Here is a 12,979-nt window from a genome sequence, read left to right as displayed (position 1 = left end):
ATTTGAAAGGCTCTACAATGCGAGCATTATATTTGTCAATAAAAATGGGCAAAAGTCAAGTAAGAGCACATGTGCGAGTTTGGGTTAGAAAAATGCTGCAGTAGCTGTTTTCAAAGTATTTCTGTCGTTTTTCATAGCTGCTAACTACACAAATAAATTGGAATCCTATATCCAATCTCGCGCAGCAACACTGCCTGTCAAGGAAGCCGTGGGCAATGAGTGAAGTGCTGATAGATAAAATTTTGGAGGTGCTACGTACAGGCATAAAAGTTAGTCTAATTTACTCGAAAGTCAACAAAGTGAGACTGTTGTTTTTCAACGTTGGTTTGAGTCTGCTGCTTCAACTGATAGTCAAATCCCAAATCACAGACACAGGTTTTAATTTTTTCACAGACACGTGAGAGGACTCGAGTGGCCCATTACCACGTCAACCTCCCAACTTAAAGGGGCAGCTGAACATATTGTCTCTGATATTTTCATTAAAAGACAGGTCAAAAAGAAAAAGTATGAAATTGAGCAATATACCACATTAATTCTTACTAATACATTTCTTGTTTTAGAAACATTACAAACCATGGTCATCCGTTTTGTGTTGTTTTTCTTTTATGTAATTATGTCCCAAAAATATTTTGGCTGGTAAAAAATCTGAGTGACTGGTAGATCTTTAAAAAAAAATGTTTTATCTACCTTCCACAGTGGCTGGTGGACCAAAAAGTTAATTTTAGGCCCTGATCAGTATCATAGTGAACATTCTGGTATCGTGACAACACTGATTCTGTTATTTGAACTTAAGACCATGAAACCAGTCTGACCAAACTTACCAGTTTGGTTGACTCATGAGCTGTCTAAAGAACACAATAAATATTGCTCAGTGCAGAACATAGGCTAGGCCTAGGCTACTCCTCACCCTTTGTTCTATTGCATATGTCGTTGTAATGTTCCTCTGCCCCTCTTACATTTAAATTCAGCATTTAGCCTACAGTGCAAAATAATTGTAGATTGCGAGACATTTTTTGTCAAGCTTTGATAAAAATCATGAACCTTTTTACATTCCTTCAGATTCTGCAGAATGACAACTGTCAAACACATTAAATTGATGAGAATGAAAAAAAATCAATCACAGTGACCTTGAGTGACCAAGCAGAGACGACACTAAAGACTTTTTGAAGATAGTCAAAATAAAGGTGAATGATTGGCAAACATTTCAAAGGTCAGTGAAGCATAGTAAGTCTCTCCAGACTTCACTCAATCAACTCCCTCTTTACAGCTCTGAAATACACTGAGAATACAGAGATTCACAACATGTATATTTCTTATTCCTCAAACACACTTCCCTCTGCTCTTAAGCGAATATTCATGACTGTTTGGACTTGGAGGACTGTAGTTGAGAATAATAGACATTAGAGATTGATTGACAGATACTAGGAAATGCAGAGGAGAGTTGAATGGTCTGGATCAGTCAGGTGTTTGTTCTGAAAGACAGAGCAAAAGTGTTATCCCAAAGCCAGACCTTCCTCCCTGCGGGACTCAGTTGTGACAGGTCTTAATTGGGCCTGGGCGGTATACCGTATATCGGGCTATTTGGGAAAAGCCATGGGATGATTTTTACATACCGTCAATATCGTCATAACAATTTCCTGGATTTTTAAAAATACATTTCAATATTTGTATTTACCTGCAGTCGACTTATGTAATACTTTAGGAGATAAAGCAGGTTGCCAAGAGTGCGCAAAGTTGTCATCAAGGCAAAAGGTGGCTACTTTGAAGAATCTTAAATATAAAATATATTTTGATTTGTTTTAACCATGTTTGGGTTACTACATGATTCCATGTGTTATTTCATAGTTTGTGTCTTCACTATTATTCTACATTGTAGAAAACAGTAAAAATAAAGAAAACCCCTTGAATGAGAAGGTAATATATATATATATATATATATATATATATATATATATATATATATATATATATATATATATATATATATATATATATATTTTTGCCACTGCTTGACAAAAACATTTTTGGTCGGCAAACAGGCGATCGACCAAACAGTCGACTAAATGTTGTCAGCCCTGATCACAACTTTGTTCATTTGCACAATTTTTCTCAATCACTCTCGCTTGTAAATGTCCACACTCAAAGAAAATAACATTCGGTACCTACTAGATATACTTGTATAACTTTATGATCTGGATTTGCGATTAGGTTTGTTCGTTGTCGCTCGTTAGCATTTAGGTAACAGTGTCAATGTGATTTCACTATTAGTTTGTGATAATTTTGTTAGCATTTTGGTAAGAGGCCCAACAAGCTTTTCTTGCGTTTTTAGCGCCCCCTTTTGCGCTATGCCGTAAATCCCAGTATGAGAGAAAGATGATATGACAATATAAAAATCTGGATACCACTCAAGCCTAGTCCTGATCTCTTCCAACCCATTAGTGGAAATCTTGGATGTTTCTGTAGTCGTTCCTAAGACTGTTCATAAATGATTCAATAGTAGGGTTCCAAATAAACAACCACTGCAGGTACACATTTAATTTCTCTTAAAATCAGGACATACAAATGTACATTTACATTTTAGTCATTTAGCAGGAGCTCTTATCCAGAGCGATTTACAGTAGTGATAGCATACATTTTCATACTGGTCCCGTGGGAATCAAACCCACAACCCTGGCGTTGCAAGCACCATGCTCTACCAACTGAGCCACAGCAAATGTTCTTTCCTTTCCCCCAATCTAATCAACACACTTCATTAGTAGACTTGCTGCACCAAAGCCTGCACTTCTACAGTATGTCAGCTTAATGGAAATGGCCATGGCCAAACTGAACTATAGACCACAGACTTGATGTTGACTCCTAAACGTCACAAACACCAGCTAGCATTAGCCTCAGGCCACGCAGCTAGAGGTGTGCCTTACTCCATAGTCCCAGGCACTGACCTGAGCACCCAACACAGCATCTAGCCTGTGCACCTCGGCCAAGATGGGGATTATAGCCTGGCCGAAAAACACAGCATCTAGCCAGTACACCAATGTCAAGATGGGGATTATAGCCTGGCCGAAAAACACAGCATCTAGCCAGTACACCAATGTCAAGATGGGGATTATAGCATGGACGAAACACAGCATCTTGCCAGTACACTAATGTCAAGATGGGGACTAGATATCCCTGCTGGACATCACACTCATTACCGTATGTCACCGTTGTCATACTTATTTATTTACCCAGAAGTAGGTCAGTGCTGACTCTGCATTAGGTGATGGGCCTAGTACTCTGTTTGACAAAAAAATAATATATGTTTTTCTACTGTACTTGACATCATGAATCCAGAAATATCAAGCCCGTTTTGTGAAAGAACACCATCTAAGCCTAAATTACTGACAATGGCGCTCTGAGGCCTGTGTGAGGTGGGGATAAAGAGGACAGCTGTATGCCAGCTGCATTTTATCATGGCACACATTGTTTGAAATGCTAATTGCCTGGGGATCATGGCACAGTGCTTCTTTATACTGCCAGATGCTTATCTTGGTGCTGTACCAAGCTTAGGGACGTCACACCCACACCGGCCGGCCAGCTCACTGGCAGGAATAGGAGTGGACTGAGCTGACCCTGATCTTAAGGTAAAGACAGATAAGTACACTGAGTATACCAAACATTAGGAACACTTTCCTAATATTGAGTTGCACCCTCCCCTTTTGCACTCAGAACAGCCTCAATTCATCTGGGCATGGACTCTACAAGGTGTCAAAAGAGTTCCACAGGGATACTGGCCCATGTTGACTCCAATGCTTCCCACAGTTGTGTCAAGTTCACTAGAAGTCATTTGGGTGGTGAACCCTTGAACTGTTAAATGTGAAAAACCCAGCAGCGTTGCAGTTCTTGACACAAACCGTTGCGCATGGCATCTACTACTGTACCCCGTTAAAAAAGCACTTCAAAATTTGTTCTTGCCCCTTCACCCTCTGAATGGCACACATACACAATCCATATCTCAAATTTCTCAAGGCTTAAAAATCTTTATTTAACCAGTCTCCTCCCCTTCATCTACACTGATTGAAGTGGATTTAACAAATGACATCAATAATGGATCATAGCTTTCACCTGGATTAACCTGGTCAGTCAAAGTCATGGAAATTGTTGTTAAATGTTTTTTTACACTCTGTGTTTATACACTAGTTAACATCAGAATTATGGGTAATATATTATTGTAGCTCATGTATGATATATGTTATTCTGGTCACTAGACCTAGGCCAGGCCTATAAGCCCTATGAATCACACAGGAACAGACTAAATTACAGTATGACTGTCTGGAATTGGCAAGTCTAACAGGTACACAGTAATAACAGACAACCATGGGAGTGGCACAGAGGAAACTGTTACATAAAATCAGGCCAGGCTGCTCTCTCTTCTGTTCCACAGCCTCACCCACAGAACCAGTCAGCCCTGAGCCCTGCAGGCCTGGCGAGAGAACTGGGGCTAGCGGAGCTGCACCCTGCCAGGGAGATAATGACAAACTGTCATCCTAATGGCAACACTAGACAGACAGAGACCTGCTAATGGCTGTCTAGTGTCACCTAACCTGTATAGCACAGTTCACACCTACGCCCAGTTATTCACAATGGATTTGAGATTGCCGCATCTGGCACAGGACTTGATATCCATACCAGAGTCAATGGCAGAGGATTGAAATGCCACTGACTGTGTAGTCCATTGCTGAGCAAAACATAAGCCGTGTGTGGATTTTCACTAAAGCTGTGGTATTAAAATGATCTGAACAAGTATTATTGACTCATTTAGCTGACAACAATAACATACAATGAGGTATTGCCCTTAGTCATTCATTGCTTCCGTTGGTTAGGCCTATGTGGTTTCCAATGTCACTGATGTCAATGTGACTTATAACAATGACCCATCTTTCTCTATGGTATGAAATGACTAGCCTTGTCCTACAGTGTGTGAGCATTTTGTAAAGGAACGACGTATTGTTTAATGTGAGCTTCATGAACACATTTAACATAATACACTTCAAGGCAGGGCAGAAGGTGTATTTCGCCCTGTGGTATTCATTGCGATAACTTAGGCCTAACTTCTTCAGGAGTTGGCAGATCAGAAATATTTTGAATATCTGTGTCTCTTATTCGAGGGCTTGACAACTTCACTAAATGCAGTCCAGTACGAGCATTGAAAGAACTCCAGCATATGAAAAATAATGCCCTGAAGGCAGGTTGCTTGTTATCATTACAGAGGCTCTTTGAGAGTTTATTTACAGTCGGAGTGCTACCTGAACTGCCCAAATCACACCATCAAGGAGGTAGACGATTGAACGTGCGTAGATGTAAATGACATGGAAATTTAGACTGGTTTAGTTTTCTGATAAGCTGGTGTCCAGAGAAAGTGAGTAGGCTGATTGTAAAGCTCAGCCTGTACTTCAAAGAACACACATTGACTTTCTAAAATAGACTGTCATTTATTAATGCAGCCTAGCTAAGACCTGCTTCTAAATTCTGACGCATTAGCAGAATCACAGCAATAAGCTGGTATTCTATGGAACGTTGAACATGGACAAGTGTTCGAAAGTAGGCTACACTGTGGACAGGGTTTAAGATAACGAGTTCAAAGCTATCCAGTGTGTTTTGAAAAGAGGAAAATCACATGCCAAGAGGTCTCAGCTTGACTCAACAGGGAAAAGGACTTTGTTGAGTGGGTTTCCGATGTGGCAGTCATTGTTTCCCCAGAGCTTTACCTCCTAACAGCAGCTATCCCAGTTGACCCTGACCCCACCAACATTCACAGCAAAAACATGGAGAGGATGAAGTGACCCTGTGGTAAACATTCCCTCTGTCTTTTCCTCTCTCTCACACACACACACAGTTATCACCAACAACACTTGCACTTATTTACCATTCTTCCCATGGAGGCCACCTGCTGTTTTAGGTCAAGGAAGTTGTTTACACTGCATCTTAGAAACATTTATAATAAAGCAAATTCTCTCTGAATTGCTGTCTTGGCTTTTTCCATTGCCTTTGAGGTAAGCCTATACTCCACCAGGGAATGGAGAGGGCAGAGCGCAAACGGTCTCAGGCATTTAAATGTGTGGTGTGTGAACGCACGCGTACTTTGTGTGTGTGTGTGTTATCCCAGTTAAGGAATAGCCATGCACAGCTCCAGTCACAGAGGAGGTGTGTGATCAGGTGGTCTAGCAGGCTCCTGTAATTAACAACCTCAGCCAGATCCAGCCAGGCATGACAAGAATATAAACATGCAGCCGCTCTCACGCTCAACATGACATACATGCTAACTGGGCACTAATCCAACAGAAATAAGCTCCAGTGAAAATGGACTCTGCAGAATGCCTTTTCAAGTACAGCACTTTTAGGGCAAATGGACCAGGAGCTATTCCTGGCCTTGTGACTGACCATAGCCTAGTAATGTCATGCTATGATACTGGGCTTAAATCAAACTTGAGTTAAGCTGAATCAACATGGATAGGGGTAATGGTTTCAGGATGTCCCTGACATTTAGAAGAACCTTTAATATCAGTCTTATCTTGATATCAAAAACATTGTAAGTTGCATGTTTTATCTTTCGGTAAGAACGAAGGGAGTGCAGTGACATTTGCCTGTGTTCTTTCGTAAGTGTGTGTCTGAGTTCTCATAAAAAAAGATGCCTTTTGAACATGAAAATAACAACTACATCGTTTTGTAAGCTTTCAACATAATTTATAGCAGCACGCATCATAGTGAGCAGCGAGCAATAAAAAAAAAAAAATAGGCCAACCTAAACTCCCTGCTGTGTAAAGCAGCACCTTATCACTCATCCCCACTTCCTGTCCACATAGGGAAATGCCAGAGCCAGACCAGGAGGAAATCCTTCCTTTGCTGCAAACACCGACTGCAGGAGGGGGATGGCCAACATCAATAAGGAGGGCCAGCTATCAGCCACTGCAAACAGACCTGCTACTTACTGTCTATTTTCTATCCTGTTTCAGAGTCACTTTACCCCTACCTATATGTACATACACTACATGACTGAAAGTATGTGGACACCCACTTGTCGAATATCTCATTCCAAAATCATGGGCATTAATATGGAGTTGGTCCCCCCTTTGCTGCTATAACGGCTTCCACTCTTCTGGGAAGGCTTTCCACTAGATGTTGAAACATTGCTGCGGGGACTTGCTTCCAGTCAGCCACAAGAGCATTAATGAGGTTGGGCGATTAGGCCTGGCTCACAGCCGACATCAAAGGTGTTCATTGGGGTTGAGGTCAGGGCTCTGTACATGCCAATCAAGTTCTTCGACACCGATCTCGACAAACCATTTCTGTATGGACCTCGCTTTGTGCACGGGGGTATTGTCATGCTGAAAAAGGAAAGGGCCTTCCCCAAATTGTTGGCACAAAGCTGGAAGCACAGAATCGTCTAGAATGTCATTGTACGTTGTAGCGTTAAGATTTCCCTTCACTGGAACTAAGGGGCCTAGCCCGAACCATGAAAAACAGCCCCAGACCATCAGTTGGCACTTTGCATTGGGGCAAGTAGCCTTCTACTGGCATCCGCCAAACTCAGATTTGTCCGTCGGACTGCCAGATGATGAAGCGTGATTCATCACTCCTGAGAACGTGTTTCCATTGCTCCAGAGTCCAATTGCAGCAAGCTTTACACCATTTCAGCCGACGCTTTGCATTTCACATGGTGATCTTAGGCTTGTGAGCAGCTGCTCGACCATGGAAACCCATTTCATGAAGCTCTCGACAAACAGTTCTTGTGCCGACATTGCTTCCAGAGGCAGTTTGGAACTCGGTAGTGAGTGTTGCAACCAAGGACAGACAATTTTTACATGCTATGTGCTTCAGTGCTCCCGTTCTGTGAGCCTCCCACTTCACGGCTGAGCCATTGTTGCTCCTAGACGTTTCCATTTCACAATAACACTTACAGTTGACCGGGGCAGCTCAAGCAGGGCAGAAATGTGTTGGAAAGGTCGCATCCTATGACTGTGCCTCGTTGAAAGTCACTGAGCTCTTCAGTAAGGCTATTCTACTGCAAAGGTTTGTCTATGGAGATCGCATGGCTGTGTGCTCAATTTCATACCCCTGTCAGCAATGGGTGTGGCTGAAATAGCCGAGTCCACTAATTTGAAGAGGTGTTATTACCTGGTACTCCCTGTATATAGTCACGTTATTACCTGGCACTCCCTGTATATAGTCACGTTATTACCTGGCACTCCCTGTATATAGTCACGTTATTACCTGGCACTCCCTGTATATAGTCACGTTATTACCTGGCACTCCCTGTATATAGTCACGTTATTACCTGGCACTCCCTGTATATAGCCATGTTATTACCTGGCACTCCTTGTACATAGCCATGTTTGTATTTTTTTTTTTACTTGTTATTATTTGTTATTCACATAATGTATTTACTCCTTTGTTGTAACTTTATCTTTGCATTGTTAGAAAAGGACCCGTAACTAAGTATTTCACTGTGACAAATAACATTTGATTTGCCTTATCTTTACCCACACATGAGGACAAGTAAAACAGAAGTAACAGACTGCCTCGGCCCACTGTTGACCTCTATCTTGATTCTTGACCATACAAGTCTTGACATTGAATCTGCAGTGTCAGCAGGAAAGTACCCTGATATGCAGAAAGTGTAGCGGTAGCCCTTTAACCATTTATGCACTACTTCAGCAATTGTAAACAGTGGTTGTGAGATGGAGATTCGTACAGATTCGTAGTGTAAAGTGGTTGACAGGTAGGGCCTAAATGACAGGGGGTTCATCCCAGATATAGGGGTTATACAAGTCAGCGAGCCTGTTATAAGGATTCAAACAATGTGAGTAAATTTCAATGGTCCAACTAGCGTAGGCGTGAAGTGGCTAGCTAGGTAGCGGGTGCGCGCTAATAGCGTTTCAATTGGTGACGTCACTCACTCTGAGACTTGTAGTAGTTCCCTTGTTCTGCAAGGACCGTGGCTTTTGTGGAGTGATAGGTAACGATGCTTCGTGGGAGCTGATGTGTGCGGAGGGTCACAGGTAGGGGCGAAGAGAGGGCCGGAAGATATGTTACACTAATATACTGCTTCAAAGTCAGCTTCATGAAAACACCATACTGTAATGAAACAGCAGGGAGCAGGTCTCGAACCCTCGACCTTCTAGCCTGAAGTCCGGCGCGCTATCGACTGTGCCGCAAGGCATGCTCGTGCGACGGAGTCGATTTCCGCGCTTATAAACCCAGGGTCGTTACAATACGAAGACAGTGGGAGTCGTTTTTTTCCTTCCTAATAAGCAATATTGGAAAACAGCCCTTGTCTGCCATGAATGTTAAATACAAATCTATTTTAACTTACTCTGCAAAATGTCCGTGGGGTTGGTTCTTAATTTTGACAAAATATCAACAGGAAATTATTATTAAATGCAGTTATCTGTTTGTGACAATCAAGATTTGTTTGCGCAACACCTAAGGCACGTGCACATGACAGAAGTACATGCACACAAATCGAAGTCTTACAGGTGTTTAGTTAACATGGTTATGTGCTCGATGGCAGTACCTGCACTCCAAAAACGCAGGTATATAATTGATATTTTATCTCAAATTTCGAGTACTAGAAGGACCAACCGGTAGAGTAAGTTTAAATGTACTTGTATCCAGCATTATGGCTTGTAATGAACGTTTTTGCAGTACTTAATTTCAGGCTGTGGCTACAAACAACGCCTATTTTGTTAGTGTAAGCTAGCGATCTAAGTTACATTCTAGTAAGTTAGACAGTGACTATGTTAGCTAGCAAGCCCTTGAAGGACGAAGTTGATAGTTAACAATAGCAGCCAACTTGCATAACAAAACTGGCCATCTAGTTAATACCAGTGATATTAAGCTAAGTACTCTGTTAGCACAAAGCTAGGTGGCTAAAGGTAATGCGTTGGTTTTTGAAAACCTGCCTGCTGTGCTGCTGACTGGCATGCTAATCAGTTAATTTAGCTAGCCGTTCTACAATGACATTGTGGCGTTGCTAGCTAGACAGACGCGCTAGCCACAAGTAATGGCTTGGTTTAACGTTAGCGTTTATATCAGCGTGACGACAAATCAATATATTCGACGTTGTAAAAAACATTGGACTCGAAAGGTATGCACGCATGTTGCTAGCTACAGAGCCAGCTAACGTTAGTTAGCTTGCTTTGAGGCAGGTACCATCAATAACCAAGCAAGCGAGCCACTGCTCGGTGCTGCAGCAAAACTCGTTGACGTTTCACTCACCTAACAGTGACCGGAGGTGCTTCAGTCGGGTCAATACATCCTTCTTTGGGTCCAGAACTTTCTGTGTAGATTTCTTGACGTCTCCATGGCCCCTTCGAGTGAACATTCCGCTGTAAAACGCAATCTGGAATTAGCTAGTCTTTTTTAACATGCAGTCAGCCGATGATTTGACAGTGCCACTTTCCTCACCACCGCTCTGTTTTTGCTCGGCAAACATACGTTTCGCCGCTAGTCACCTCCCTTTTCGTGGTTTTGTAAACACGGAAGCGCAGCTCGTTGCGTGGCCACGCCCCCTGTTGGACGTAACCAGCAAGCACTTGTCCAATGCTTACAATTTTTCACAGAAATGTAATGTCACTGGCTCTGATATGATTATTAAAGTCAGATTCTGTAGTTTCGACAGCCTGACATAGCCGCTTTTGTTTGGTCAACTAAACTGAGGCGAGAGATGGGAGTTGGAGAAATGCACCACTCGAATTCATTGACAGTCATAATCTTCAGGGCACTTAGCACCGCAATACATACTAAATAAATACTAAACACAAAGCATAGTGACTTTATAAAAACAACTTGCTAGTCTGTACTCGCTAGTCTTTCTAGCATCATAGCCTATACAAGCCAGTTGTTTTTCTAAAGTAAATATGCTTTCTATCTAGTATTTATTTAATATACATGTATAAGAAGTGTCCTTGCAGTTTTGAAGATTAAAGCCATATTCCACCTTGTACATGGTTTATGGAGGCATATCGTTTGGGGGGGGCATGTTCCTATGGGGAGGCATTGTCTGATAGAACAGTGCCATTAAATTATGCCCCCCATCAGAACATGCCCCCCTATAGATCCGCACCTTTTTAATTAGCCTTTATTTCAGCAGGTGAGTCCATTGAGAACCTATTCTCATATTCACTGGGGAAATGGCAACCAATTTAAATGTAATGAAGAATTATTCTAATCTAACCCATGAATATTTAGGAATTTAACAAGACAAAAATAAAGTGGATTTGTTGTGTGCTTTAGTCTTTTCATGCCAAATGTCTACAAACAGGTGCTGGAAATAAACACAAGTTCTTAATTATCTATGCATAGTCACTTTACCCCTACCTACATATACACATTACCTAGACTAACCTGTACACCCCGCACATTGACTCGGTACCGGTACCCCCTGAATATAGCCTCGGCATTGTTACTTTGTATTACATTTTTACTTTAATTTATTTAGTAAATATTTTCTTAACTCTATTTCTTGAACTGCATTGTTGGTTAATGGCTTTTAAGTAAGCATTTCCCGGTAAGGTCTATTCAGCGCATGTAACAAATTTGATTTGATTTGGAGCAATATTTCTCTTTGGAAACCATGTGCTCCTAAAGCAACCCTTTACTTGATCCAAGTAAAACAGATGTTTCACTTGCATCAGGAAAGACTTAAATGGGTAGGGACATCCCAAAGATTCCAGACAGCACGGACCCTTTCAGAAAATTAGCTGTCAATGGCAAGTTAGCTCCAGTGTTACCTGGTGTTTACCTTTGGTACTGCTACTAAAGCTGGCGCTATAAATTACCTTCTTGTAAATATACATCACAATCACAAAAATTTTATTATTAATAGAAGGTTATTTTCCATGAAGAATAATTGTGGGACTTGCTTTAGCACTTTAAAAGTATTTTTGCTGTAGTGGGAGAAGTTTTAAAAGTTTTAATTAAGCAAAGTAGTGAAATATAGTCAAAGTTAAAAATATATTAAATATATTAAAATATTGGTCTGATGACTGATCGATTACTATATCAACCTAATTACATTGCCGTGTGTTCCTATTCTATTGAAATGAATGTATTCTCAAGCAAAGGAATCTGGAAGAAAGAGACCTTGGGCATCAGTCTTTCTGGAATGACACTGGCAACTAGAAGGTGTTGGTGAAGTGGAAGAGTTGTGGTACCAGGTTTCCAAGTTAATGGTTTTTGTTATTCTCTTGTAGGCCCTCCAGTGAGCAATAGGGCAACAAGTTACTTTAAAAAATATTGAATATTGAATAAAGTTGTAGGATAAAAATGCTAAGATAGATATGCTAAGCTAAATATACTAATATAAAAGATCCCAGAAATGTTCCATATGAACAAAAAGCTTATTTTTCAAATTTTGTGCACAAATTAGTTTACATCCCTATTAGTGAGCATTTTGTCCTTTGTCAAGATAATCCATCCAGCCGACAGGTGTGGGATATCAAGAAGCTGATTAAAGAGCATGGTAATTACATAGGTGCACTTTGTGCTTACCACTCTAAAATGTGAAGTTTTGTCACACAACACAATGCCACAGATGTCTCAAGTTTTAAGGGAGAGTGCAATTGGCATGTTGACTGCAGGAATGTTCACCAGAGCTGTTGCCAGATCATTTTATGTTAATTTCTCTACCATATGCCGCCTCCAATGTTGTTTTAGAGAATTTGGCAGTACATCCAACCGGCCTCAAAACCGTAGACCATGTGTAGCCACGCCATCCCAGGACCTCCACATCCGGCTTCTTCACTTGCGGGATCGTCTGATACCAGCCACCCGGACAGCTGATGAAATTGTGGGTTTGTACAACCAAATAATTTTTGCAAAACTGTCAGTAATCGTCTCAGGGAAGCTCGTCTTTGTCCTCACCTGACTGCAGTTCTGCTTCGTAACCAACATCATCAAACTGCTGATATGTCCACTGATCTCAACGTTGTGAACAGGGTGC

The 12,979-nt window shown here is 41.4% G+C and overlaps 1 protein-coding gene across 7 annotated transcripts in view; it reads right to left on the bottom strand.

The window, feature by feature from the left end:
- Positions 1–10,493, bottom strand: part of LOC129811546 (ral GTPase-activating protein subunit alpha-2-like) — a 197,779-nt gene extending 187,286 nt beyond the window's left edge. For 6 of the 7 annotated variants that reach the window (XR_008752897.1, XM_055862943.1, XM_055862946.1 and 3 more), the window contains exon 1: positions 10,255–10,493. Coding sequence is in view for 6 of the 7 variants with exons in the window: in XM_055862943.1 (XP_055718918.1) it covers positions 10,255–10,360 (106 nt within the window). In the remaining variant the exon portion in view is untranslated. The remainder of the gene's footprint in view (positions 1–10,254) is intronic. The other variant, XM_055862942.1, reaches the window with a different exon arrangement.
- Between the last annotated feature and the right edge of the window lie 2,486 nt (positions 10,494–12,979).

Source organism: Salvelinus fontinalis, chromosome 15 (genome assembly GCF_029448725.1).
Source record: "Salvelinus fontinalis isolate EN_2023a chromosome 15, ASM2944872v1, whole genome shotgun sequence".
Taxonomy (NCBI): domain Eukaryota; kingdom Metazoa; phylum Chordata; class Actinopteri; order Salmoniformes; family Salmonidae; genus Salvelinus; species Salvelinus fontinalis.
The sequence above is the reverse complement of the archived record's forward strand: the minus strand, read 5'-3'. Positions and strand labels throughout refer to the sequence as shown.